This window comes from Schistocerca nitens, chromosome 10, assembly GCF_023898315.1.
Source record: "Schistocerca nitens isolate TAMUIC-IGC-003100 chromosome 10, iqSchNite1.1, whole genome shotgun sequence".
Classification (NCBI taxonomy): domain Eukaryota; kingdom Metazoa; phylum Arthropoda; class Insecta; order Orthoptera; family Acrididae; genus Schistocerca; species Schistocerca nitens.
This window is the reverse complement of record NC_064623.1, coordinates 32443791-32471592: the sequence shown is the minus strand read 5'-3', so window position 1 is coordinate 32471592 and position 27802 is coordinate 32443791. Positions and strand designations below refer to the sequence as shown.

General features: G+C 39.0%; 1 protein-coding gene across 1 annotated transcript in view; it reads left to right on the top strand.

The window, feature by feature from the left end:
* Nucleotides 1-26575, top strand: part of LOC126210499 (E3 ubiquitin-protein ligase UHRF1-like) — a 162485-nt gene extending 135910 nt beyond the window's left edge. The window contains exons 11-14 of the mRNA XM_049939743.1: nucleotides 4181-4570; nucleotides 15477-15575; nucleotides 22160-22302; nucleotides 26007-26575. Of these exons, the coding sequence (XP_049795700.1) occupies nucleotides 4181-4570; nucleotides 15477-15575; nucleotides 22160-22302; nucleotides 26007-26031 (657 nt within the window). The 3' untranslated portion in view covers nucleotides 26032-26575. The remainder of the gene's footprint in view (nucleotides 1-4180; nucleotides 4571-15476; nucleotides 15576-22159; nucleotides 22303-26006) is intronic.
* Nucleotides 26576-27802: the final 1227 nt, after the last annotated feature.

Below are 27802 nucleotides of genomic sequence, written 5' to 3'. Positions count from 1 at the left end.
TAATACTTTATGAAAAGAATACAAGTAGGTGTGTTTCGTCACTCAACAAAGGCAGAGAAGATATTGCTATCTGGAAAGTGAAAGAAATCGTTACTGGAGTTACACAAAGTTCACACACTGCTCAACCACTCTTTCTCATATGTTATGACCTCCCATTCAATATGCAACAAGCAGAGATAATGTTTTTTTGCAAGTGATAGAAGACTGATATGTCATCAGGTGCGTATATTGTATAGTAAGGTGTCTTTGTTTCGGACATGTATGTCTGAAAGAACAGACACCATACCTGTATACCTGACAGCATACAGTGCAAATGTACAGAAATGTCTGATGTATCACATAAAGACAGTAGGGCTGCAAACAAAGAGGAAGAGTAGATGTGGACTCTACTTTCTAGTGTGCGGCATTTGGAAATTTGGGGCGGACAGGAGACGAGCTCAGGTAGCTGAAGCAGTAAAGGCAAATGCTTGTATAAAGCTGGAAATCCAGGTTCAAATCCTGCTCCAGCACAAATTTTCATCTGTTGCTAGTGATTTATTTCAGTGCTCCAGTGTAGCTATAGCCAGAAATTTCTTTCATCAAATGTGTGTTAAATAAAAAGCAAGGTTATTCAGTTGTGGCCCCACATAGGTTGTTGCTGAACAGAATATAGATTAAAAACAGAATAAAATAATTGATTATTGCAGTGCAAGCAGAGTATTTGCAGGCATTAAAAAATGTCAACTAAAGACGTGTTGAGCAGCAGTGATGATGTTAATTGGAGGTAAGTGTCAATGAAGTAAGTTAAAAGAAATTTGTAAAAGAGATGACAGAGAAATGAAAGAAACATGTTGACATAAAAACAAAAATTAGAATTAATTAGAAGATTTGAGGAGAGGGAAACTACTGCAAGATTTGGAATGCAGGTTGTTGGAACATTAAAAAGAATAAGCAGAAAATCCAGAATTTTACCAGGAAGTGTAATTCTAGTTGTGGACCATCTGCATGGAAAAGAATGAAGAGATCTACATTTGATGAATCAGATGCTGATCTCTTGCAATATTTTAGCCAAAAGCAAACATAAGGTGTCATTGTTTCGGGCACAGGCAGGTGTGCCAAAAAAGCTGAATTTTTTCATGGAGCTCTAGGATTAGAGGCAGAATTTAATGCCGCATCTTGATGGTTAACCAGACGGAAACAATGGGACTCACGAACTTACTGTGCAAGGAGAGTGGCTTAGTTCAAATGCTGTGGCAGCTGGTTCCTTCTGGGAAGAGTTCCAGGAATTTGTGAAAGGAAATAATTTCACATCAGATCACGTTTATAATGCAGACAAAAGTGGTCTATATTGGAAATGTTTAACAAACAGCACAGATGATTTAAGAGTGAAGTTGGTGCTCCCAGATATGTCATCTAAAGAATGCCTAATAGTTTTGTGCACTGCTAATGCTTCTGGGAATCATAAAATGAAGCTACCAGTAATTGTAAAATAAAAAAAAAAAATGCCTGAACATGCAAGGATATCAGAGCTAATGGTCTTTCTGTGCACTATTGCAACCAAAAAGGAGCATGGGTGAACAGTGAAATTTTCAAAAACTGGTTCTACAAACATTTTGTATCATAAGTTTGGTGATTTCTAGAAGAGGAAGGTTTTTCACAGGAGGATGTTCTATTGCTTGATAATGCTCCTTCACACTCTATGAGAAGATTCTCATAATTGATGGTGGTCTCATTCTAACAAAGTTTTTCCCTCCCAGCATGACTGCCACTGTGCAGCCAGTGGACCATGGCGTAACTGCAGCGGTAAAGCAATAGCCTACTGATAATGCTAGTGGGTGAAGATGATTTGGTGCTGTTCTAGAAGAAGTTGACAATTCTAGATGCCATTTGTGGAAATTTTGATGTCTGGCAGGAAGTCAGACAACATAATACTAGTTCAGTCATGGAGGAAAATTCTTCCAGATATTGAAGGAAGTGATTTGCAAGATTTCCATGATGAAGAAATAACAAATGCACAAGTAATGGATCTGGCAGCATTTTTAAATGGTTTTGATGAAGAAAACTTGAATGATTGAATATCAACACATGTGAATCCAGCTTCCAGTACATGAGTGATGCCAAAATTGTGACTGCTGCTTCAGAAAAAAAAATAAAATAAATAAATAAATAAATAAAAGAGAAAAGAATGAGTGTGGAAGAGATGATGAAGAAGTGACCTTGTCAGTCATTGTACTGCATTTCAGTATGTTGATACTCTTCTAGATTATATGGACCAGAGGAAGTCTCTGTAGAGTGGTATTATTGTTGCAAGAAAAATTCAAAACACCTTGCAAGAAAATGTCGACTTCTGTCAGAGGCAGACCAACATCACAGACTATTTTAAGAAATAAACAGGCCTGCAGTATCTACGCACAGAAGTTGGATTAACTTTTGAACAAAGAATATATGTGTGAAAATAACTAAATTAAACTAAACTAAATTAAATAAATAATTAATAAATAATAATTATTATTATTATAAATAAATAAATTAATTAATTAATTTTAAATAGAAAATTAACTAAATTAAAATAACTAAATCTTAGATATATTTTTCCCACGTGGAATGTTTCCCTCTATTATATTCATATAACTAAATTATTTGTGTCTTTTCAATTATTTGTGCATATTCGTCCCCTGATTATCCCGAACAATCAGCTGTGTACGGTGTATAGCAAATACTCATGGTTGATTAGCAACTCCATATCACATTATTCAATGTTAAACGTAGCATAACTGGCTTTATTCAATTTTTATTTGCCACAAATGGAACTGCGATAAAACTAGTCAACATAGGAACTTTATAAAGCTTATCATTGCAGTCCTAACATTAGTGAAGTTACAATCTTGCATTTATTAAGTTACCAAAATCTTTTTTAAAAAACATGTACATGAATAGGACATCGGAGAAACTCTCGTGCTGGCAGTACTTGCGGAATAATCTTTGGTTTGGCCTCATTATTCAATAAATAATTTGTAATTATTTATTTGACAATAATAGAAATATACAATATTATGAAAAGGATATAGTGGAGATGCTGAGTCGCAGATACGCACAAGAAAGAGACTGTTAGAAAATGAGCTTTTGACCAACAAGGCCTTTGTCAGAGTTAGGACACACACACACACACACACACACACACACACACACACACACACACACTGCTGCAGAGTGAAACTTTAATTCTGGAAACATCCCCCAGGCTGTGGCTAAGCCATGTTTCTGCAATATCCTTTCTTCCACGGGTGCTAGTTCTGCAAGGTCTGCAATAGAGCTTCTGAAGTTTGGAAGGTAGGAGATGAGGTACTGGTGCAATTGAAGCTGTGAGGATGGGTTGTGAGTCGCATTTGGGTTGCTCAGATGGAAGAGTACTTGCCCGCAAATGGCAAAGATCCCGAGTTTGAGGCTAGCTTTGGCACACATTTTTAATCTGCCAGGAAGTTTCTAGTTTCAATAGAAATACAGTTATTCACTAGCTGACGTCAGACGTGATACAATAGTGTCTCGTGTGAAAATACTTGTCTGTATAGTGACAATGTTAATAACTTAATTAATAATAATGTTGTGCACATGTAATAATTTTAGTGAGATCATTTCGCTTCTTTGTTTTCGACACTGTCTTTAGATTTTTGTAGGGTATCTATAAACATTTTTAGTAAATATATTAGGTTTCATTTTTAACACTGTTTCTGTCAATTCTGCCCCGTTCCCACAACTACCGTGACAGCACATTCTCCTTCTTTTCTCTTTGGGATTTACAAATCACTGAGCCACTGTAACCTGCTGTGTGGCCCTCTCCAACTGTTCACAGCTTGCTGCAGTAGCCCGGTTACTCTACCCGGCCCCATGTGTGACTTGCCTGGCTCATCCACATCTCGGCAACTAGCCAGCCATACACCGATTGACCAAAAAATCTGTATTTACATGCGAATCTTAGCGGACATGCCGGTTGTAAAGTCACACCTGATACCAAAATACTTAGAAAATATTTATAGACAACTTCCGAAATTTTATCAGGGATGTACTTTTTCACTCTGTATGTGATTTAAATCACCATCTGCTGTGGTGGTGGTGGGGGGGGGGGGGGAGGGGGGGGGACGCGAGTCTGGAGTAACCCTTTATACGTGTAATGTAATAAACTTGAATTTACTTTCTGTTGCAGTATCCAGAAAATTACAATCCGACACTGTCCGAGAAGAAGTCGGAGAAAAGTTCCAAGAAGTTAGAAAAAAGTTCCAAGAAGCCGATAGAAAAACCCGTGACGAATGAGAATGAAGAAAACAGTTTGCATATGAGTGTTAGAACTGAAACCGTGATGAATGAGACTGAAGAAAACAGTTTGCATATAAGTATTAAAACTGAACTGTCTGAAAATTATGCAACCATGGAAGAAAGTCACATGATGGATGAGAATGAAGAAGACAGTTTGAATAAAAGGATTAAACCTGAACCGTATGAAATTGATCCGAGAATAGAAGACATCATTGCTAAAGATGAGCAAAATAAGGAGCTGTGGCAGTACTGCAGCTTTTATCTTAGAGATGGGAAGATGGTAAGGTCTAGTGTAGCACTCTGTCACATCATTTGTTAACATTGATTGAAAATTACCGATGCCACGTGCCACTGAACTGCCTTCACTGTATACAGTTTTTGTAATCATATAAATTGTAATAAAACTGCTCTTGTTCTGTGAATCTATTTAGGTAAGAGGTGCTGAAATTGTAAGTACACTAGTGAAAATGGAAAGCGTTACAGTTGAAGCAGCAGTCTGATATTTCTGAGATTTTGTGGAGTTGTTCATCACACGGCAGGTGTTGCATGATTAAATTGACTGAATTCAATGTGGCATGAAAGCAGGCAGCTTTCAAATGTCATCTTGAGGAATCTCTTGTCATTTCTGAAACACTTGTTGTATAGATTCATAAAAATTGCTGGCTGGAGGCTAGTATGAACTTGTCTTCCCATTGCATTCCAGATGTAGTCTTCTTCTTCATCTTCTTCTTCTTCTTCGTCTTCATCTTCAGCGTTTCCTGTAGGAGTTAGCCATTTTCGATCTCCACAGGCCTCTTTTGTTCCAACCACCTGGTTCTAGATTTCAGTGTTCCATTGATTCCCTGTGTGTATTTTCGCTGTCTTCTCTCCTCATTATTCTGGGTGCCACCCAGTTTAAAATCTTCTGTGGGAATTCTCTCTACCTGCTGTTAATGCTGAAGCATTCTTCTTCTCCAAAGGTTTTGTTACGCAGCATGTTATCTCTGTTTGTCTCCACACTTCTTTGTTTCATATCCTATCTTGTCTCAGTAACTGTGGACATCTTCTCATTTCGTCCATTTCCACTGTTCTAATTTTCTCCCTAACTTTCCTTGTTTGAGGCCATTCCCTACAGTACTAATTTCTCCACCACACTGAATTATCCTTTTATGTAAAGGAAAGTTGACCCTCACCATATAGCGGAGATGCTGAGTCGCAGATAAGCCCAATAAAACGACTGTCACAAATAAAGCTTTTGGCCTTCATCAAAAATAGATCTCACACACACACACACGCACGCACGCACGCACGCACGCACGCACGCACAAGCTCACCTCATACATACGACTGCAGTCTCAGGCAACTGTAGCCACACACACACACACACACACACACACACACACACACACACACACACACACAGAGGGAGGGAGAGAGAGAGAGAGAGAGAGAGAGAGAGAGAGAGAGTTGTCTGTTTTTGACGAAGGCCTTATGGGCCGAAAGCTTTATTTGTGACAATCCTTTTGTTACGCCTATCTGCAACTCAGCACCTCCACTATATGATGAGCAGCAATTTTCCTTTTCATAATATTGTTGCATTCCATCCTGGATTTTCCATTGTTTGAATTATTATTTTCTTAGTGTCTTGCCAAATATTATTATTCCATGTTACATCATGCAAAGCTTTGGTAACACACTTACCTGTTGCTACTCTGAAACTAATATCCTCATCCATGCACCAGAGTTTCCTGTTATTGCTCCCAAATATTTGTAGCTTCTGCAGGGTTCTGTTTCCCTTCCTCCATATCAATTTTCACCAAATCATGTCCCAAACACACAAACTCTGTCTTCTCCTGAATTATCCCCAAATCCCATTTGCTATACTCTTCAAGCTTTCTGGGCATTTATTTCATATCCTCTTCATCTTGGAAGAATATTACCTGCGACCCTCAAATAAAAGAGAGTGGAGAGTATTGTTACTGATCTTTATTCCCACTGCTGAGTATTTGCTATACCAGCCATTCATTACCTGTTGCAAATAAATGCTAAACAAAATAGGTGACAATCCACAATCTTGTTTTAGGCTTCTGTCAACAAAGATGTTTTGAGATAAAGTTGTTTCGCATTATAAACATTACTTTTGTGTTATTGTGTAACTTTTTAACAGATTAATTCATTCTTCTCTCACATTAACCTTTTAATTGCTTCCCATAATTTCATTCTGTGGACATTGCCATACACTTAGGTCCTCAACGAAAAGCAGAAGCGTTGAGTTGTCAACAGGCAACTCGCACACACATAGGTGTGCATGCGCACACACTTAGGCGCCCCCCCCCCCACACACACACACACCTCTGTTCCCCCATGTAGGGGGTTAGGTGTACGTATACTTTTTTTTTTTAGCTCGTCAGAGAATAATTCTGAAAACTAGCAAGTTTTCTTTCTTTTGTGTGTGCCTATTATTCCTTACTTATCACTGGTGTCTGGAATTTTTTGAAGCTGTGCATGCTTTCTCTATGGAGGGAGCATTGTCTCGCTGTCAACAATGCCCCAATGCTATTGGTCACGCACTGAGTTAGTGTGAGAGAGCCATTGGGCTTCACCATGCAGTGGTTACGCACAGCTGCATCTCAGGTAAATAGTATGAAGCACTTCTTACAAAGTTTAAGTAAGAGTTGAAGTGTTATTTTGGTTTTTAGGGGAAAACTGTTCGAATAGTTCAGTTATTTTGTGGAAAGGCTTGCAGTATCACTTAAAGCGTTTGTTAATGATTCTATCAACAGTGCACTATTTATACGGTTGTTGTGGTCTTCAGTCCTGAGACTGGTTTGATGCAGCTCTCCATGCTACTCTATCCTGTGCAAGCTTCTTCATCTCCCAGTACCTACTGCAACCTACATCCTTCTGAATCTGCTTAGTGTATTGATCTCTTGGTCTCCCTCTACGATTTTTACCCTCCACGCTGCCCTCCAATGCTAAATTTGTGATCCCTTGATGCCTCAAAACATGTCCTACCAACCGATCCCTTCTTCTAGTCAAGTTGTGCCACAAACTTCTCTTCTCCCCAATCCTATTCAACACCTCCTCATTAGTTACATGATCTACCCACCTTATCTTCAGCATTCTTCTGTAGCACCACATTTCGAAAGCTTCTATTCTCTTCTTGTCCAAACTGGTTATCGTCCATGTTTCACTTCCATACATGGCTACACTCCATACAAATACTTTCAGAAACGACTTCCTGACACTTAAATCTATATTTGATGTTAACAATTTCTCTTCTTCAGAAACGATTTCCTTGCCATTGCCAGTCTACATTTTATATCCTCTCTACTTCGACCATCATCAGTTATTTTACTCCCTAAATAGCAAAACTCCTTTACTACTTTAAGTGTCTCATTTCCTAATCTAATTCCCTCAGCATCACCTGATTTAATTTGACTACATTCCATTATCCTCGTTTTGCTTTTGTTGATGTTCATCTTATATCCTCCTTTCAAGACACTGTCCATTCCGTTCAACTGCTCTTCCAAGTCCTTTGCTGTCTCTGACAGAATTACAATGTCATCGGCGAACCTCAAAGTTTTTACTTCTTCTCCATGAATTTTAATACCTACTCCGAATTTTTCTTTTGTTTCCTTTACTGCTTGCTCAATATACAGATTGAATAACATCGGGGAGAGGCTACAACCCTGTCTCACTCCTTTCCCAACCACTGCTTCCCTTTCATGCCCCTCGACTCTTATAACTGCCATCTGGTTTCTGTACAAATTGTAAATAGCCTTTCGCTCCCTGTATTTTACCCCTGCCACCTTCAGAATTTGAAAGAGAGTATTCCAGTTAACGTTGTCAAAAGCTTTCTCTAAGTCTACAAATGCTAGAAACGTAGGTTTGCCTTTTCTTAATCTTTCTTCTAAGATAAGTCGTAAGGTTAGTATTGCCTCACGTGTTCCAACATTTCTACGGAATCCAAACTGATCTTCCCCGAGGTCCGCTTCTACCAGTTTTTCCATTCGTCTGTAAAGAATTCGTGTTAGTATTTTGCAGCTGTGGCTTATTAAACTGATAGTTCGGTAATTTTCACATCTGTCAACACCTGCTTTCTTTGGTATTGGAATTATTATATTCTTCTTGAAGTCTGTGGGTATTTCGCCTGTCTCATACATCTTGCTCACCAGATGGTAGAGTTTTGTCATGACTGGCTCTCCCAAGGCCATCAGTAGTTCTAATGGAATGTTGTCTACTCCCGGGGCCTTGTTTCGACTCAGGTCTTTAAGTGCTCTGTCAAACTCTTCACGCAGTATCTTATCTCCCATTTCATCTTCATCTACATCCTCTTCCATTTCCATAATACTGTCCTCAAGTACATCGTCCTTGTATAAACCCTCTATATACTCCTTCCACCTTTCTGCCTTCCCTTCTTTGCTTAGAACTGGGTTGCCATCTGAGCTCTTGATATTCATACAAGTGGTTCTCTTCTCTCCAAAGGTCTCTTTAATTTTCCTGTAGGCAGTATCTATCTTACCCCTAGTGAGACAAGCCTCTACATCCTTACATTTGTCCTCTAGCCATCGCTGCTTAGCCATTTTGCACTTTCTGTCGATCTCATTTTTGAGACGTTTGTATTCCCTTTTGCCTGTTTCATTTACTGCATTTTTATATTTTCTCCTTTCATCAATTAAATTCAATATTTCTTCTGTTACCCAAGGATTTCTATTAGCCCTCGTCTTTTTACCTACTTGATCCTCTGCTGCCTTCACTACTTCATCCCTCAGAGCTACCCATTCTTCTTCTACTGTATTTCTTTCCCCCATTCCTGTCAATTGTTCCCTTATGCTCTCCCTGAAACTCTCTACAACCTCTGGTTCTTTCAGTTTATCCAGGTGCCATCTCCTTAAATTCCCACCTTTTTGCAGTTTCTTCAGTTTCAATCTGCAGTTCATAACCAATAGATTGTGGTCAGAATCCACATCTGCCCCTGGAAATGTCTTACAATTTATAACCTGGTTCCTAAATCTCTGTCTTACCATTATATAATCTATCTGATACCTATTAGTATCTCCAGGATTCTTCCAGGTATACAACCTTCTTTTATGATTCTTGAACCAAGTATTAGCTATGATTAAGTTATGCTCTGTGCAAAATTCTACAAGGCGGCTTCCTCTTTCATTTCTTCCCCCCAATCCATATTCACCTACAATGTTTCCTTCTCTCCCTTTTCCTACTGACGAATTCCAGTCACCCATGACTATTAAATTTTCGTCTCCCTTCACTACCTGAATAATTTCTTTTATCTCGTCATACATTTCATCAATTTCTTCATCATCTGCAGAGCTAGTTGGCATATAAACTTGTACTACTGTAGTAGGCATGGGCTTTGTGTCTATCTTGGCCACAATAATGCGTTCACTATGCTGTTTGTAGTAGCTAACCCGCAATCCTATTTTTTTATTCATTATTAAACCTACTCCTGCATTACCCCTATTTGATTTTGTATTTATAACCCTGTAATCACCTGACCAAAAATCTTGTTCCTCCTGCCACCGAACTTCACTAATTCCCACTATATCTAACTTTAACCTATCCATTTCCCTTTTTAAATTTTCTAACCTACCTGCCCGATTAAGGGATCTGACATTCCACGCTCCGATCCGTAGAATGCCAGTTTTCTTTCTCCTGATAACGACGTCCTCTTGAGTAGTCCCCGCCCGGAGATCCGAATGGGGGACTATTTTACCTCCGGAATATTTTACCCAAGAGGACGCCATCATCATTTAATCATATAGTAAAGCTGCATGTCCTCGGGAAAAATTACGGCTGTAGTTTCCCCTTGCTTTCAGCCGTTATTTATACGGGGTATTCAAAAAGTGTGTCTGCAGTGCTGTGTGATTGTTTGTCGCACGTGCCATATGCTGCAGTGAATATACCGAAATGAAACTCGGTGAAATACAAGTTATTAATTTATTGAATATTCATTTTTACTGAGGTAAACGAAAAAGTGGAATGTTGGGAGAGTCCATTTGTAGGGAAGTAATCCAGGCAGGCGAACAATCATACGGCACGCGCAGCTAACAGTCATACGGCACTGTGGAGAGACTTTTGAACACCCCATATTAGGTGACTAGTTTCGAATCTTACATATTCATTTTCAAGCCTGGCTTGCTAGTCGCCCAATATAAATACTGCAGCTGTTGACAGAATTGTTAATAATCACTTTAAGAAGTTTAATAACGTTGCTGGTTCCTGTCAACAAAATGTTGAAACTGAAGGAATATGCTGGATTAGTTATGAAATTTATGATGGAAGAAATATTGTGTTTCTTAATAAATAACTTTTGTGGAGGAACATATTGATAGTAAAATGTAAATGAAAAGGCTTCCATGATCAGTGATTATCTCTTTAATTAATGTGGAAACAATATAGAAATTCTTACTTCTGTGTGAATTTGAAACGAGCTTAACTATTAAGAGAAGACTGGATGAATTTAGCCATTGAACGGGAAGTGTGTGGCATACAAAATGGACAGTAAAACAATGTAATTTCACCCGTAGTTTGAAATTCTCCATCTTCAACTAAAAAAACGTAATATTTGAAAAGTAGGACACAGGTTTGTATAAGGCAAATGGTCAGGTTTGTTTCGTAACCTAGTGTGTTATCTCAGTAAAGCCACTGAACTCTTGTCGAATAGCTTCAGGAAATGCTGTACAACCTCAGTCTTTTTTCCTTCTTTCATTTCCAAAATGACAGCCACTAGGAGGTGGTGTGTTTTCTCGAGTGTTTGGTCTCCTGATAGGTTGTGGCACTCATAGAATATCTAGATAATTTTTGCTGTGGCCGCAATGTTGTAGAGTTTTCAGTGACACCAGGAGAATTTTTTCATTATAATATAAATAATAGTAACAGTAAATCATGTCAGGATATTACATACTCATAACACAGCTTGCCTAGTGTTGTATGTAATCACTGGCTAACTGCAACTTACCTAAAAACATGATTATAATTGTAATGAAAACACTGGCCAATGATGGAAAACTTTTTATAATAATGTGATTAATTCTTTTATATATCTAAAACAAAGATGATGTGACTTACCGAACGAAAGCGCTGGCAGGTCGATAGACACACAAACAAACACACAAAATTCAAGCTTTCGTAACAAACTGTTGCCTCATCAGGAAAGAGGGAAGGAGAGGGAAAGATGAAAGGATGTGGGTTTTAAGGGAGAGGGTAAGGAGTCATTCCAATCCCGGGAGCGGAATGACTTACCTTAGGGGGAAAAAAGGACGGGTATATACGTGCGCGCGCGCGCACACACACACACACACACACACACACACACACACACACACACACACACACACACACACACACACACACACACACACACAAGCAGACATCTCACAAGCAGACATGTCTGCTTGTGAGATGTCTGCTTGTGTCTGTATATGTGTGGATGGATATGTGTGTGTGTGTGTGTGCGCGCGAGTGTATACCCGTCCTTTTTTCCCCCTAAGGTAAGTCTTTCCGCTCCCGGGATTGGAATGACTCCTTACCCTCTCCCTTAAAACCCACATCCTTTCGTCTTTCCCTCTCCTTCCCTCTTTCCTGATGAGGCAACAGTTTGTTGCGAAAGCTTGAATTTTGTGCGTGTGTTTGTGTTTGTTTGTGTGTCTATCGACCTGCCAGCACTTTCGTTCGGTAAGTCACATCATCTTTGTTTCAGATATATTTTCCCACGTGGAATGTTTCCCTCTATTATATTGATTAATTCTTTTGGTTTATAGTGTGTTGAATGCTAGTAGTTGTTGTTGTTGTTGTGGTCTTCAGTTCAGAGACTACTTTGATGCAGCTCTCCATGCTGCTCTTGGTGTGCAAGCTTCATCATCTCCGAGTACCTACTGCAACCTACATCCTTCTGAATCTACTTAGTGTATTGATCTCTTGGTATCCCTCACCAATTTTTACCCTCTGCGCTGCCCTCCAATACTAAATTGGTGATCCCTTGATGCCTCAGAACATGTCCTACCAACTGATCCCCTCTTCTAGTCAAGTTTTGCCAAAAATTCCTCTTCTCCACAATTGTATTCAGTATCTCCTCTTTAGTTACGTGATCTACCCATCTAATCTTCAGCATTCTTCTGTAGCACTACATTTTGAATGTTTCTATTCACTTCTTGTCTAAACTGTTTATCATCATTACTTCACTTCCATACATGGCTACACTCCCTACAAATACTTTCAGAAAGATTTCCTGACACTTAAATCTATACTCGATGTTAACAAATTTCTCTTCTTCAGAAACACTTTCCTTGCCATTGCCAGTCTACATTTTATATCCTCTTTACTTCGACCATCATCAGTTACTCTGCTCCCCAAATAGCAAAACTCACCTACTGCTTTAAGTGTCCCATTTCCTAACGTAATTCCCTCAGCATCACCTGATTTAATTTGACTACATTCCATTATCCTCATTTTTCTTTTTTTGATGTTCATCTTATATCCTCCTTTCAAGACACTATCCATTCCGTTCAACTGTTCTTCCAGGTCCCTTGCTGTCTCTGACACAGTTACAATGCCATGGGAAAACCTCAAAGTTTTTATTTCTTCTCCATGAATTTTAATTCCTACTCCAAATTTTTCTTTTGTTTCATTTAGTGCTTGCTCAGTACATAGATTGAATAACATTGGGGATAGGATACGACCCAGTCTCACTCCCTTCCCAACCACTGCTTCCCTTTCGTGCCCCTTGACTCTTATAACTGCCATCTGGTTTCTGTACAAATTATAATAGCCTTACGCTCCCTGTTTTTTACCCCTGCCACCTTCAGAATTTGAAAGAGGGTATTCCAGTCAACATTGTCAGAAACTTTCTCTAAGTCTACAAATGCTAGAAACATAGGTTTGCCTTTCCTGAGGTAAGAGTCGTATGGTCAGTATTGCCTCACATGGTCCAACATTTCTAAAGAATATAAACTGATCTTTCCCGAGGTCGGCTTCTACCAGTTTTTCCATTAGTCTGTAAAGAATTCGTGTTTAGTATTTTGCAACTGTGACTTTTAAACTAATAGTGCGATAATTTTCACCTCTGTCAACACCTGCTTTCTTTGGGATTGGAAGTGTTCTTCTTGAGGTCTGAGGCTATTTCACTTGTCTCACACATCTTGCTCGCCAGATGGTAGAGTCTTGTAAGGGCTGGCTCTCCCAAGGTTATCATTAGTTCTAAAGGAGTGTTGTCTATTCCTGGGCCCTTGTTTTGTCTTAGCTCTTTCAGTGCTTTGTCAAACTCTTCACGCAGTATCATATCTCCCATTTCATCTTTATCTACATCCTCTTCCATCTCCATAATATTGCCCTCAACTAAATCGCCCTTGTATAGACACTCTGTATACCTACTTCCACCTTTCTACCTTCCTTTCTTTGCTTAGAACTTGTTTTCCATCTGAGTTCTTGATGTTCATATAAGTGGTTCTAGTTTCTCATAAGGTCTCCTTAATTTTCCTGTAGGCAGCATCTATCTTACCCCTAGTGATATAAGCCTCTACATCCTGACGTTTGTCTTGTAACCATCCTTGCTTAGCCATTTTTGCACTTCCTGTTGATCTCGTTTTTGAGATGTTTGTATTCCTTTTTGCCTGCTTCATTCACTGCATTTTTACATTTTCTCCTTCCATCAATTAAATTCAATATCTCTTCTGTTACCCAAGGATTTCTACTAGCCCATGTCTTTTTACCTACTTGATCCTCTGCTGCCTTCACTATTTCATCTCTCAAAGCTACCAATTCTTATTCTACTGTGTTTCTTTCCCCCATTCTTGTCAGACGTTCCCTAATTCTCTCTCTGAAACTCTCTACAACCTCTGGTTCTTTGAGTTTATCCAGGTCCCATCTCTTTACATTTCCACCTTTTTGCAGTTTCTTCAATTTTAATCTACAGTTCATAACCAATAAATTGTGGTCAGAATCCACATCTGCCCCTGGAAATGTCTTAAAATTTAAAACCTGGTTCTTAAATCTCTCTGTCTTACCATTAAATAATGTAGCTAGTATGATAGCAAAAACCTATTTCACCCACCATTTTATATAATAAAGACTCAATATAGTATTTTAAAAACTTCATTTTTAGTGATTTCAATTTAATCACATGCTAGTGGTTATTATGCACCATTGGCATTGCTGAGGTGATGTGGCTTGCAGGTCTCAACAGTACAAATAGCTGCACTGTATCTGCAACCACAACTGAGGGATATCTGTGAATGGGCCAGACTAACCAGTCATTCCTGAAGAGTGGCAGCAGCCTTTACAGTATTTCCAGTGATATGAGATGATAATGCCTCTTGTTTTGTCAATTATACTATTTCTCCAGATCCACACATGTCCTGGTACCCAGCAAAACCCCACCCCATCTGCCTTGGTTTTGGATCTGCTGTAAGGCATCTTTGATGCTCCAAATCATGTTTCCTACTGGATATATTTGTTGTACCATTTGCAGGCCACTGAGAGGGTCAGTGTAGATGAGAAACTTCGTACTGCGAAGGTGTCCCGCTGTACCATTGCCTGTAGGACTCTCTATGCTTTGGCATCGTAATTTGTTAGTTGTTCTGGGAGGCAAACTCTGAAGACCCTACCGAGGAAAACTGCTTAACGAGCAGATGTATTACCCTGTGTAGATCCATCTGTAGCTTTCTCTATAATAGCCTTATAACATTCTCTCAGAATACACCAAATGTTACTTTTACATCTGACAACTTTACACCATTAAGAATGACATGATACATTCTGCCTTGTAGGACATTTTGGATCCACTCACAAAGCTAGTCTAGTATTCCGTAAGCTAATATTTGGTTCACTGCAGAATACTATTTAAAGCCTTCTGGGTTTGAAGGAATAGAATATCAACCTGAATGCTGTTGTCTGCATGTCTCCGGATCTTGTGGACGAATAGAGCAAACTTTTTTCTAAGATCTCCATTTTTGGAATCCTTGTTAATACTTGTAGAGAAGTTTTTCTTTCCCTCTGTCATTTGGTTTTATACTTTTCCAACGTATACTTCCTCCGCCTTTGTGGTTCTTCTCTCCAGTTCCATGAAAACTGCCCTCTTCCTTTACCACATCGTGCCTCAATTGTTTCATGTTTAGTAATCTCCTCCAGGAATATAGACCTCACTGCAATTTTATTTCTTGAATCTACATTTGTGCTTTATTTTGCAGAAATACCTCAAAGCTATTCAGGAGAATTTTACATGCATCTGTTGCCAAGAATTGTTGTACCTGCCAATAACGACACCGTGCAGCCACAATGTATGTTTGGTAAGTGACAAAAAGACTATGGTTGATCAGTTAATTCTTTTCATTTTCTGTCTATGGATTCTCTTCACAATAGTTATTTATGGTGTGGTGCAAATCAGTTGATTTACAAAAATTTTTCATTTTTCTCATTGAGTTTTAGAAATTATATTTAACTTAAGACTTTATATGCAAGGAGTGTATGGAAATCAAACAACGGAAAATCTAGGATGGAATGTAACAGTATTAGAGAAGGAAAGTTGCTACTCACCATATAGCGAAGATGCTGAGTTGCGATAGGCACAACAAAAAGATACACACAATTAGAGCTTACGGCCATTAAGACCTTTGCAGACACACACACACACACACACACACACACACTTTGCACACATGTCTGCAGTCTCAGACAACTGAAATCACACTGTGAGCAGCAGCACCAGTGCATGATGGGAGTGGCGACTGGGTAGGGGTAAGGAAGAGGCTGGGGTGGGAAGGGGGAGGGATAGTATGGTGGGGGTGGCGGACAGTGAAATGCTGCAGTTTAGGCAGAGGGGAGGAGAGAAGGTGTTGGGGGGGGGGGGGGTTAAGTATCAGAAAGGAGAGAAATAAAGACTGGGTGTGGCGGTGAAATGAAGGCTGTGTAGTGCTGGAGTGGGGACAGGGAGGGGGCTGGATGAGTTAGGACAGTGACTAACGAAGATTGAGGCCAGGAGGGTTACAGGAACATAGGTTGTATTGCAGGGAAAGTTCCACCTGCACAATTCAGAAAAGCTTGTGTTGGAGGGAAGTATCCATATGGCAAAGGCTGTGAATCATTTGCTTCAACTGGTCCTACAAGCCACCTTCCTAGATGTTGACCCCCACCCCAGAGATGACTACATCAGAACCTCCGTCCATATCAAACCAACTAACCACCAGCAATACCTCCACTTAGACAGCTGCCACCCATTCCATACCAAGAAGTCCCTTCTGTACAGCCTACCTACCTGTGGTTGTCACATCTGCAGTGACAAGTAGTCCCTCTCAAAATATATTGAGGGTCTCACTAAAGTCTTCACGGACCATAATTATCCTCCCATCCTTGTACAAAAGCAAATCTCCCGTGCCTTATCTTTCCTGTCTTCCACCACCTCCCAAAGTCCCATAGTCCGGCCACAGAGGAGCATTCCCCTAGTAACTCAGTACCATCCAGGACTGCAGCAACTGAATTACATTCTCCGCCAGGGCTTCGATTACCTCTCGTCGTGCCCTGAAATGAGAAATGTCCTACCCACTATACTTCCCACCCTTCCCACAGTGGTATTCCTCTGTCCACCGAACCTACACAATATACTCGTCCATCCTTACACAACCACTGTTCCCAATCCCTTACCTCATGGCTCATACCCCTGTAATAGACCTAGATGCAAGACCTGTCCCATACATCCTCCTACCACCACCTACTCCAGTCAGGTCACTAACATCACCTATCACATCAAAGGCAGGGCTACCTGTGAAACCAGTCATGTGATCTACAAGCTAAGCTGCAACCACTGTACTGCATTCTATGTAAGCTTGACAACCAACAAGCTGTCTGTCCGGATGAATGGCCACCGACAAACTATGGCCAAAAAAAAAAAAAAAAACAAGTGGACCACCGTGTTGCTGAACATGCTGCCAAACATGATATCCCTCATCTCAGTGACCGCTTCACAGTGACTACTTCACAGCCTGTGCCATATGGATCCTTCCCTCCAACACCAGCTTTTCTGAATTGTGCAGGTGGAACTTTCCCTGCAATACATCCTACGTTCCTGTAACCCTCCTGGCCTCAACCTTCATTAGTCACTGTCCTCACCCATCCAGCCCCCTCCCTGTTCCCAGCACTGCACAGCTGTCATTTCACCACCACATCCAGTCTTTTAATTTCTCACCTTTCTGCTATTCCCCCTCCCTCCCCCCCCCCCCCCCACGTGCCTTCACCTTCTCTCCTGCCCTCGATCTAAACTGCAGCACTACATTGTCCACCACCCCCACCAAACTATTTCTTTCCCTCCCCGCCCCAGCCTCTTCCTTTCCCCCTCCCAGTACTGGTGCTGCAGCTCGCAGTGTGGTTTCAGTTGTCCGAGACTGCAGACATGTGTGCAAGTTGCGTTTGTGTGTGTGTGTGTGTGTGTGTGTGTGTGTGTGTGTGTGTTGCTGACAAAGGCCTTAATGGCCGAAAGTTATAATTGTGTGAATCTTTTCATTGTGCCTATCGCGACTCAGCATCTCCTCTATACGGTGAGTGTTTGAAAATATTGTACAATTGCATTGTTTTACAAATACTGCCCTGACTGCCGGCACATCCTCTTGTAGGATGGTGAATTGATTCTAGTACTCTGCACAGACTCTATAGACGTGAACAGTGCTTATGAAAAGCAGTGCTCGTTTGTAGTACGTAGAGAAAGATATGGGAAAGATGGAAAGTGACTGTCACGGACAAAGGTGGACCATATGATTTTTGTCGAATGATGGAATCAAAACAACAGATACTCATAAACATTTAACTGTGGTTACTGATCAAGAAACTCCCGCACAGAGGACTGTTTACAACTGGATAACTGAGTTCACTAGTGGAAGGGGATCTGTATGCAAAAATGTGAATACTGGTCATCCATCAACATTGTTGTCTCTGTGAAATATTAAGGTCATGTTTCAGTTGATTATGGTTGATAGGCACATAACCTTTGTTGAACTGGAATGGCAAACAGACCTGAACTGCCCATCACCACACACTGTTATTCGTGACAAATTAGATGTGAAAAAGTTGTGTGCACATTTGATTCCGTGGGACTTGATGCAGGCCCAGTAGGAGCACAGAATTGAAGTTTGTTGTCAACTATTGGAAATGAAGAAGGAAGATCAAATCCAAATTTTTTTGAGAAACTGGTGACTGGTGACGAATCATGGTGTCGCTACCATAGACCTGAGGAGAAAGTCCAATCCATGCAATGGAAACACCCTGGGTGTTCTCGGCCCAAGAAATTTCGTGCTGTTGTGTCTGCAGGTGTGCAAATGGTCTCCGTCCTTTGACACACTTGTGGCATACTACTAATGGACTGGCTTCCACAAGAACAACTGTCAGCAGCAGGGTGTACTATGACACCCTCACACAACTCAGAGACAGAATTTAGGGAAGGTGACAGGGAAAGTGGTTGAAGCGAGTACTCCTGCAGCACAACAGTGCACAACCCCACATCAACAATGCCATGGCTCCAGATTTGACATCACTGGGGTTCATTGTTGTGCCATGTCCCCCATATTCATCAGATCTCGCTCCATCTGATTATGCCGTATTCGATAATACAAAGCGTGTGCTACGAGGTAAGAGATTTGTTATCAATAAAGATTTGCAGGCAGCTGTGTACGTGTGGGTGCATAGTACCTCCAAACAATATTTCTGTGATGCAATAGTGAAGTTGCAAGGGAAGTGGCAGCAGTGTATTGGTTTTGATGAGGAGCACAGGGTGTCTCAAAAGAGTGTTTATATTTGATGTGCCAAATAAAGTAGAGGTTGAAGTCTATTGACATAATCTTTATTTATTATTGAAATATACAGTTTAGGAATTTACTTTTGAAAAGTAATGTCATTTAAATGCATTCCATGATGCCGTGTTGCTCGAACTCAATTTGAATCGCGCGCCAAAAACACAACAACCAATCAGAGACTGTGCTCGACATCTATTGAGCATCCCAGAGTGCCCCAGAGAGCATCCCAGAGTGCCCCAGAGAGCTAAAACACTAAGAAGAATCGCTTCTCCGCTTTTGGCAAGATCAGTGTGTAGTATTTGTGGCCCTTAAAAGGGCCGTTTTTGAGAACTGCATTCAATGATTATATGAAGTACAATCACCGACAATGCGACAATCTTCCAATGACGAAGGACCACTAGCCTTCACCCATGAACGCTGCAATCAGAATTTATCTTACAACGTCTACGACAAGACAAAGACAAACTCTCATTTAAACGATGAACAAAATTTGGCATAACAGCTTTGCGTGTGGACACTGGGATGGCTGCCACTTTGCTACAGATATTTTCTTTCAGTTGCTCCAGAGAAGTCAGATTATTGGCAAACACTTTAGATTTGCCATATCCCCAGAAGAACAAATCCACAGGGGTCAAATCTGGACAGCAAGGAGGCCAATTTATGTCACCCTCCTATAGATCAATCTGCCCAGAAAAATTTTGTCAACTTGCAGTATAGACACATTGGACGTGTGTACTATGGCTCTCTCTTGCTCGAACCATGTCCTTAGGTTATAACTAGGAAAGTTTTGCGATTCAGGCACCAAAAACAAACAGTGGAAAATCCAGGCGTGCAGGCAAGCATCTGCCAACAGCAAAATATGTCAAAGACTTTAGGATGAAGACTATGGAGTACTTTTTAACAACAAACTGCTTTCGATGAGCGCTACTTAAGAGTGATTTTGCTCTTGGATGACTGCATCGCGCGTCATATGCTCTGGGTATTTGCTGACACTGGCTGGCGAGGTCACGTGACATGAGCTGTGATTGACTGACAGAAATGCATCATGCAGGGCAGTCTTGATTTCAGTGCTTCGTAAGTTACTGTGCTGTGTTCGGTGGAATTTTTATTTATAGCTTCCTAATACGAAAATATGCAGTGTACATGTTGCTGTGCATGAAATACTTTCCAAAACACGTTATTTTTTGCTGTATTTTTTTCCTAAAATGCCATAAAGTTCTACACTGGTGTATAAAACCCTTAACATTCAAAGGATTGATAAGTTTTACAGTTCCAGGGAATGTATATTGTCATATGACATGGAAAAGAATGTGCTTTCACATGGGGCATAGTGTATTTTCACCTGGGAAAAAAGTGTGTGAGATGATGTGACTTACCAAATGAAAGTGCTGGCAGGTCGACAGACACACAAATGAACACAAACATACACACAAAATTCAAGCTTTCGCAACAAACTGTTGCCTCATCAGGAAAGAGGGAAGGAGAGGGAAAGACGAAAGGATGTGGGTTTAAAGGGAGAAGGTAAGGAGTCATTCCAATCCCGGAAGCGGAAAGACTTACCTTAGGGGGAAAAAAGGACGGGTATACACTCGCGCGCGCGCACACACACACACACACACACACACACACACACACACACACACACATATCCATCCACACATATACAGACACAAGCAGACCAAGACATGGTCTGCTTGTGTCTGTATATGTGTGGATCGATATGTGTGTGTGTGTGCGACCAAGACATGGTCTGCTTGTGTCTGTATATGTGTGGATGGATATGTGTGTGTGTGTGTGTGTGTGTGTGCGCGAGTGTATACCCATCCTTTTTTCCCCCTAAGGTAAGTCTTTCTGCTCCCGGGATTGGAATGACGCCTTACCTTCTCCCTTTAAACCCACATCCTTTCGTCTTTCCCTCTCCTTGCCTCTTTCCTGATGAGGCAACAGTTTGTTGTGAAAGCTTGAATTTTGTGTGTATGTTTGTGTTCGTTTGTGTGTCTGTCGACCTGCCAGCACTTTCATTTGGTAAGTCACATCATCTTTGTTTTTAGATATATTTTTCCTACGTGGAATGTTTCCCTCTAATAGAGGGAAACATTCCACGTGGGAAAAATATATCTAAAAACAAAGATGATGTGACTTACCAAACGAAAGCGCTGGCACGTCGATAGACACACAAACAAACACAAACATACACACAAAATTCAAGCTTTCGCAACAAACTGTTGCCTCATCAGGAAAGAGGCCCGAAAATGTCTTCATCTTCTATTCTCCCCAGTACATTCACCCAAATTACCTACACTCTTCCTTTTCTTCCAAGAAGACTAATCAAGTATATTCTTGAAAATTTCATTTACTTTGTATTTTGTTGGTGAAATTTTGGGCTTGACTGTCATGCTTGTAAGAAAAGAGAGTTGATACCACTTTATTAGTATGCTGTTATTATTGTGTTTGTTTGTGTGTCTATCGACCTGCCAGCGCTTTTGTTTGGTAAGTCTCATCACTTTCTTTCTTTTTAGATATTTTTTCCACGTGGAATGTTTCCCTCTGTTATATATATATATATATATATATATATATATATATATATATATATATATATATATATATATATATATATATACAAACCAAAAGAATTAATCAATATAATAGAGGGAAACATTCCACATGGGAAAAATATATCTAAAAACAATGATGATGTGACTTACCGAACGAAAGCGCTGGCAGGTCGATAGACACACAAACACACACACAAAATTCAAGCTTTCGCAACAAACTGTTGCCTCATCAGGAAAGAGGCCCGAAAATGTCTTCATCTTCTATTCTCCCCAGTACATTCACCCAAATTACCTACACTCTTCCTTTTCTTCCAAGAAGACTAATCAATTATATTCTTGAAAATTTCATTTACTTTGTATTTTGTTGGTGAAATTTTGGGCTTGACTGTCATGCTTGTAAGAAAAGAGAGTTGATACCACTTTATTAGTATGCTGTTATTATTATAATAAAGCTGAGTCATTGCGGATTTATTGAAAAAACAGTAAACTGACATGATAATTATTGGTGTTGATCATTTTGCATTTATTTCTTTTCAGGGATGTCTGCAGAACTCTTTCCAGGCAGAAGTGTACAAGTGCCCAACATGCAAGGAAGACTTGCCTGACAGTTTCCCATTTGTTGTGAATGAACACTTGTTTGAAGCCCTGAAAGCATTCTTTCCGGGATACAGACCCAGCAAGTAGGTGTTTGTTGTACAGGCTCTGTGCGGAGCTAAAAAAACTCATTCCACACTTGGAAACTAAAATGTGACCATATTTTTAAAACTATTTAATTATCTTTTCCCCTCTCTTTTCCTCATACACATTCATTTGACACCTTAAATGGTAGAAATATTTAGTCCAACCTATAAAAGGCATTTCTTACACTTAATTCTGATTCCACATATTCTGTGTGTTTCTTTGTTTGTTCAGTGTTATTTCAGTTCCTTTTGTCCTTATAAGGTGAAACAGAAGGACTTTTCAACTGTGGAACAATAAACAAATCTATTGAGCTGACTTACAGAATTGGTAGATGTCTCATTTTGTAGCAAACAATCTCAAGTTTCACATAAAAATATCAAGTGTCATTTTAGTTCAATGTAATTACCATTTGTGATGCAGCAGACATCCCACTGGTAATTAATTTCCTCCCACACTTGTAGCAGCAAATTGGCCATAACTTGTGCAATGGCAGTGTAAATTCTGTTTTTCAGGTTGTCTAAGTTGTTTGTTAGGGAAGGAACATACACATGGTCTTTAATGAAACCCCAAAGAAAGAAATCCAGTGGTGTCAAGTCTGGGGAGCGAGGTAGCCATGCGATTGGCCCTTCTCGGCCAATACAGCAAGCTGGGAAGTGATTGTTGAGAGACATCAAATTTCCATGAGTAAAAGAGGTGGTGCACCGTCTCAGTCATTGATCTGTAAAATTAAAATGTTTCCAAGCATATCTAGATGCACAATACGCCCTGTACGAGAACTGCCACCTATAACTTCACGTAACTAGCCCTGTTGCTAGCAGACACAACCCAGCCCCGATAAGAGGAAAAATTGAGGAAAAAAAATAAATTTGTAAATAGTCTTAAAAATAATGATTTATAACTTGAAGGAAAGCAGTGGTAACTCTCTCGCTACACAAAAGCTCAGGTTCTGGGAAATTACAATCAAGCACACAAATGGCTGTTATTTACGTAGATTGTGATTGATGTAGTTTTTAAATACTTTTTCCATTCAGTGTTGTTATTATGTTAAGGTCAATAGTAGTGACTTTTAACGTGTAGTTCTTCCTATGTTGAAGTCACCACACTAACGGAAAAATGCAATTATGTCTTGTATTTCTGTCCAGCAATACCTAAGATTAAATACAATAAATTGATCGAAATTAATCTGAAATTATTTTGTCTAAACATGTATGTAAGAGGTTGCACTCTAGAACTGTTCCTGTAACAGAAAAAAATTAATTTTTTTACTTGTAATCTTTTAGAGTAGCCAAGAATCACTACTAACAAAACACAACTCAGATCACTTGTTAACATAAGTCGCAGACCTTCAGTGCACTCACCTCCCTATTGAGCTTTTAGTAAAATCACAGTAAAGGTAGTTATATTTTGCTACCTTCTTGTTTACGCATAATACCTTCACCAAAAATCCAAAGTATTTTAGATGTATGAATTTTGATAGATACAGTTGGTGATCTATTTTGTTGCTATGGCATCGCCTGTCCGTAATATAAATAATGTCTCTGTCTTTATGATACAAAACTGCATTTGTAAACTATCAACTTTGGAACAAAAAGAAACCAGTCCTTCGTATTTTCTGTATCTTTAAATAGATAACTGACTCTTACATCCTTACTGGTAAATACTTTGGATCGCCTATCTTGCATTCATTTGTCTCTCGGGAATCACTTACTTTGACAGGTCTTTTCTACTTGTTAATATTACACACTTTAAGACCTCGCTTGTTTCTGCTGTAAGTTATTATTTCTCTCAAATAACAATTATTTAGTAACTTTGGGCTAAATGAGAATGCGGGGCTTTTGACTTTTGAACAAAATAACAGTTAATTCTTTTCTTTTTGCTAACTCTGTACAGACAAAACTAACCCCACTGTAAGTGAAATGAAGTAATAAAAAAAATCAAACAAAAATTGTTGGTGCTACCACCTCAATTTAAAACACATTTTACAGAATTCTCAGCCACTTCAGGTGTTAGCAATCCTTGATCCTACTAACAAAACCTCAATGAAAATGTCACTCATCTCTATTTATTACAAGAATAATGGTTGCAATGGAATTCCACTTAAATATGGTTCAACTAGTGTCTGGATCACCATGAAATGTTACAATCACAACTCTGAGTCAGGTAAACTTTAAAGAAAAAACTACCGGTCTGGGTGTTCCAGTAACAACCTTCAAATCTCTTCAAAAATTGAGAACTCCTCTCGACAATAAAATAATTCAGTATCCACAAAATCCTACTCACCTATCACCTCAAATACCAAATCCATCCAATACATTTATGACTGTTACTCTATGCCTCAGAGAATGCCTTCATAAACTTTTACATTTAATCACAGCATCTAATTTATAGGCATGCTACAAATACACCATAACTGGAACCCCCAACTCAAATAAGTTCAGTCGACTCGCTGAAATAAAATAATATTTCGTCGATTCATGACTCTCAGTCCTTAAATAGTTCATAACTGTATTACAAGTACAAACTTAAAACCCCATTCAGCTAATTGAAGAATATGTCACTGTGATAATTCTTCAAATCAAGGAGCATAGTAAAATTAGATTATTTCCAATCTTTAATATCCATCCCTATGTCAGATGCTGCAATCTTTCACTAAAGTGCAGGCACTTTCAGTCATATTTCTAAAATTGTGGAAACTTTCCAATTGTGGAAACTTTCCACTTGCACCATAAATTGATACAACTGTCCAATTAAATAATATTGATAGCTAACCACATCAGCTCAAGTTAACAAACAAACAGCAACTACATGACTGGTCCTTCTGACCCTCTACACATAATCTTAATTCCTCGTGTCTTTCCCTGTTCCTCAATAGTAACTGCCTTTCCTCAGGCATAAAACCATAGCTGAACCATTGACAAATGTACAGCATCACCATTATTCCTCAACAATTACCAATAAGCAATAAATGGCCATCGATTGTTTTTGTAGCAGCTAGCTGGTGCACAATGGTCTCTAGCTCCACTGCTCTACAGTTTTCTTGGGGTTCACAGATGATCTTTGCTGCAATTTCCTGAACATGCTGTACAAGGTACTCGACTATCTGCACAAATACACAAGACATACATTACATACAGAAAGGTAAAACTTTTTTACACAGAGGAAGCTGTTTCAATACAGTGAAAGGAAGCTTAAAAAACTTAAATCACAAAAATGTGCGAAAGTATTCCATCCCGGCACAAATACTGGTGATAGTTTTCTCTGTAAAGAAGAAAGCGCCATAGCTGGTGATCTAACATGTCACGGTGAACGACCCATCTGAACAAAGTTCTTGTGCCAAGGGTAAATTGTAGGCCTGCTTGGAGGTACTGTGAAATTCACACTGAACAGCTGTTGCAGAGATCATTGTATGAAATCGAAACACACAGAGAGCACATTCCTCACCAGTGAAAGTAGACATCTTAACTGTGCATTACGCTGACACTCCTGGTGGCAGAATGGGGTACGGATGTACTACATGAATCAAACTTGAGACTGTAGCTACAAAATGATGAATATACGGATTCTGTAAGTTATTTCTATATCATTCCAAAGTTGTAAAGTACTTTTTGTTTCACCTTGTATTTATCTTTAATTTATTATTATTATTATTATATTATTATTATCTTTATTTATTTATTTTATTTTATTTATTATTTTTTTTAAGTGGAACAGTGCTGCACTACAGTTGAGCTTCAAAGAAGGCCACGAGCAGGGTAGAATCATCAAGTATTAAAAGGGCTGTGTTGTATAGCTTAGGAGTTTTTGTGCTTGACTATACATTTAGTTGTAAGCATTTCGTGTCATTTATATTGAATTTTAAAACAAATATAAAACCAAATGTCCCTTTGAATGTGTTGCAAGTGCTGAGATTTTCTTTCTCATGTTGTGTACTATTACTGGAGTGATTTCACTTCTCAGATTTTTAATGATTTTAGTTCAGATTTGCTATGTTTGTATGTGTTACTGTCCAGTTATATGTATACTTGGCTATCCATTGTACCAAGAAATGCCCTGTTCTGTACAGGCAGTTCTATATTGAACAGTGTAGACACTAATTACCAGTACATTGCTTATTTTATAGTTGGTGGTTTTTTGACTTACGTACCAACTGTTTCTATTTTTCATTACTTAGTTCTACTGTGCTCATGTCAGGACTGCTTTAATAATTAGTTATGAAGAGATCAGTGTGTTATCCTTCATTAATATTCTGTTTTGTAATGAATTTATTGCTAAAGAAGCTTGAATCAAATGTTACATTGTTTTTAATGTATACATCTTAATTATCACTGTTCATATAACACACGTATTTTTGGTTAATATTGTGACTGTGATGATAAGTATATTGTTAATGCTATATTGCTGTATGAAAGGCATTGTATGCACCATAAATTTTGGAAATGGTGGTACAAAATAGCTAGTGTGTTTCCATGGATCCTTTTAACTTCCTTGGTAATATAAATAATTTATATGTATAGAGTTTTGTGTAGCATTGTGAAATTTAAAAAAATCTCTTAAATAAAATATTACTTGATAGTATGTGTGTAGCAATAATTGTAACTACATACTATTTTAATTGATATTACTGATGTATATTCATTTTTCTTTATGAAATATTGAGTAGCCATTCTTTCAGTATGCTTCATTCTGAAGAATTACGTTTTATTCTTCCATTTTGATGTATCAGTAACTATGATTTGTAATCAAATTTTAGCACCTTTCTTGCCATAGTTTTCCTTTGGTCTGTAAAAATAGAGTGGCAGCTATATCTACCACCTCTCATATTCCAGGACTGATTTTGAAAGCATACTTTTTAACAGACTAAGTTGTCACCTACTTAACTTTCAATTTATCCCTATTTGTACTCACTACTCTACATAAATATATTATGGTTGTGCCAACCAGGAGCATATTTTCCCTACATATGTTTATAAATATGATAAAAATATTGCTAATTTCATACAGAAATCTCTCTCTTCCCCGTCTCCCCCTTCTCTCTTCCCCCCCCCCTCTCCCCCTCTCTCTTTTCACCCCCCCCCCCACTGTGTGTGTGTGTGTGTGTGTGTGTGTGTGTGTGTGTGTGTGTGTGTCCCTCCCTTTCTCTTTTTCTTTGGATAAAAATTGTGCTGGTAATAGAAAACAGTGCTACATACAATGTTTCAAAAGTGTTATATTTATTCGTGTAGTAGCACAGTTGCAGACACTGAAATGATATTTATTACATAGCTGCAAGATCTTATATACACAGTGATTTAACAGAGATCTGATATTATTGATTTTTTTATTCTTTGATTTATATTGTAGGTTATTTAAGAAATGTATTGACACGACAATGAGTTATCTTAAATATTCACATGTGCTAACTCAATTGCACAAGGGAAGGGACTTAGTACTTAATATTTTTGATAGAGAGAATAATTTTAGCATATATGTTATGATAAGAAACATATTCCGTAGAATGAA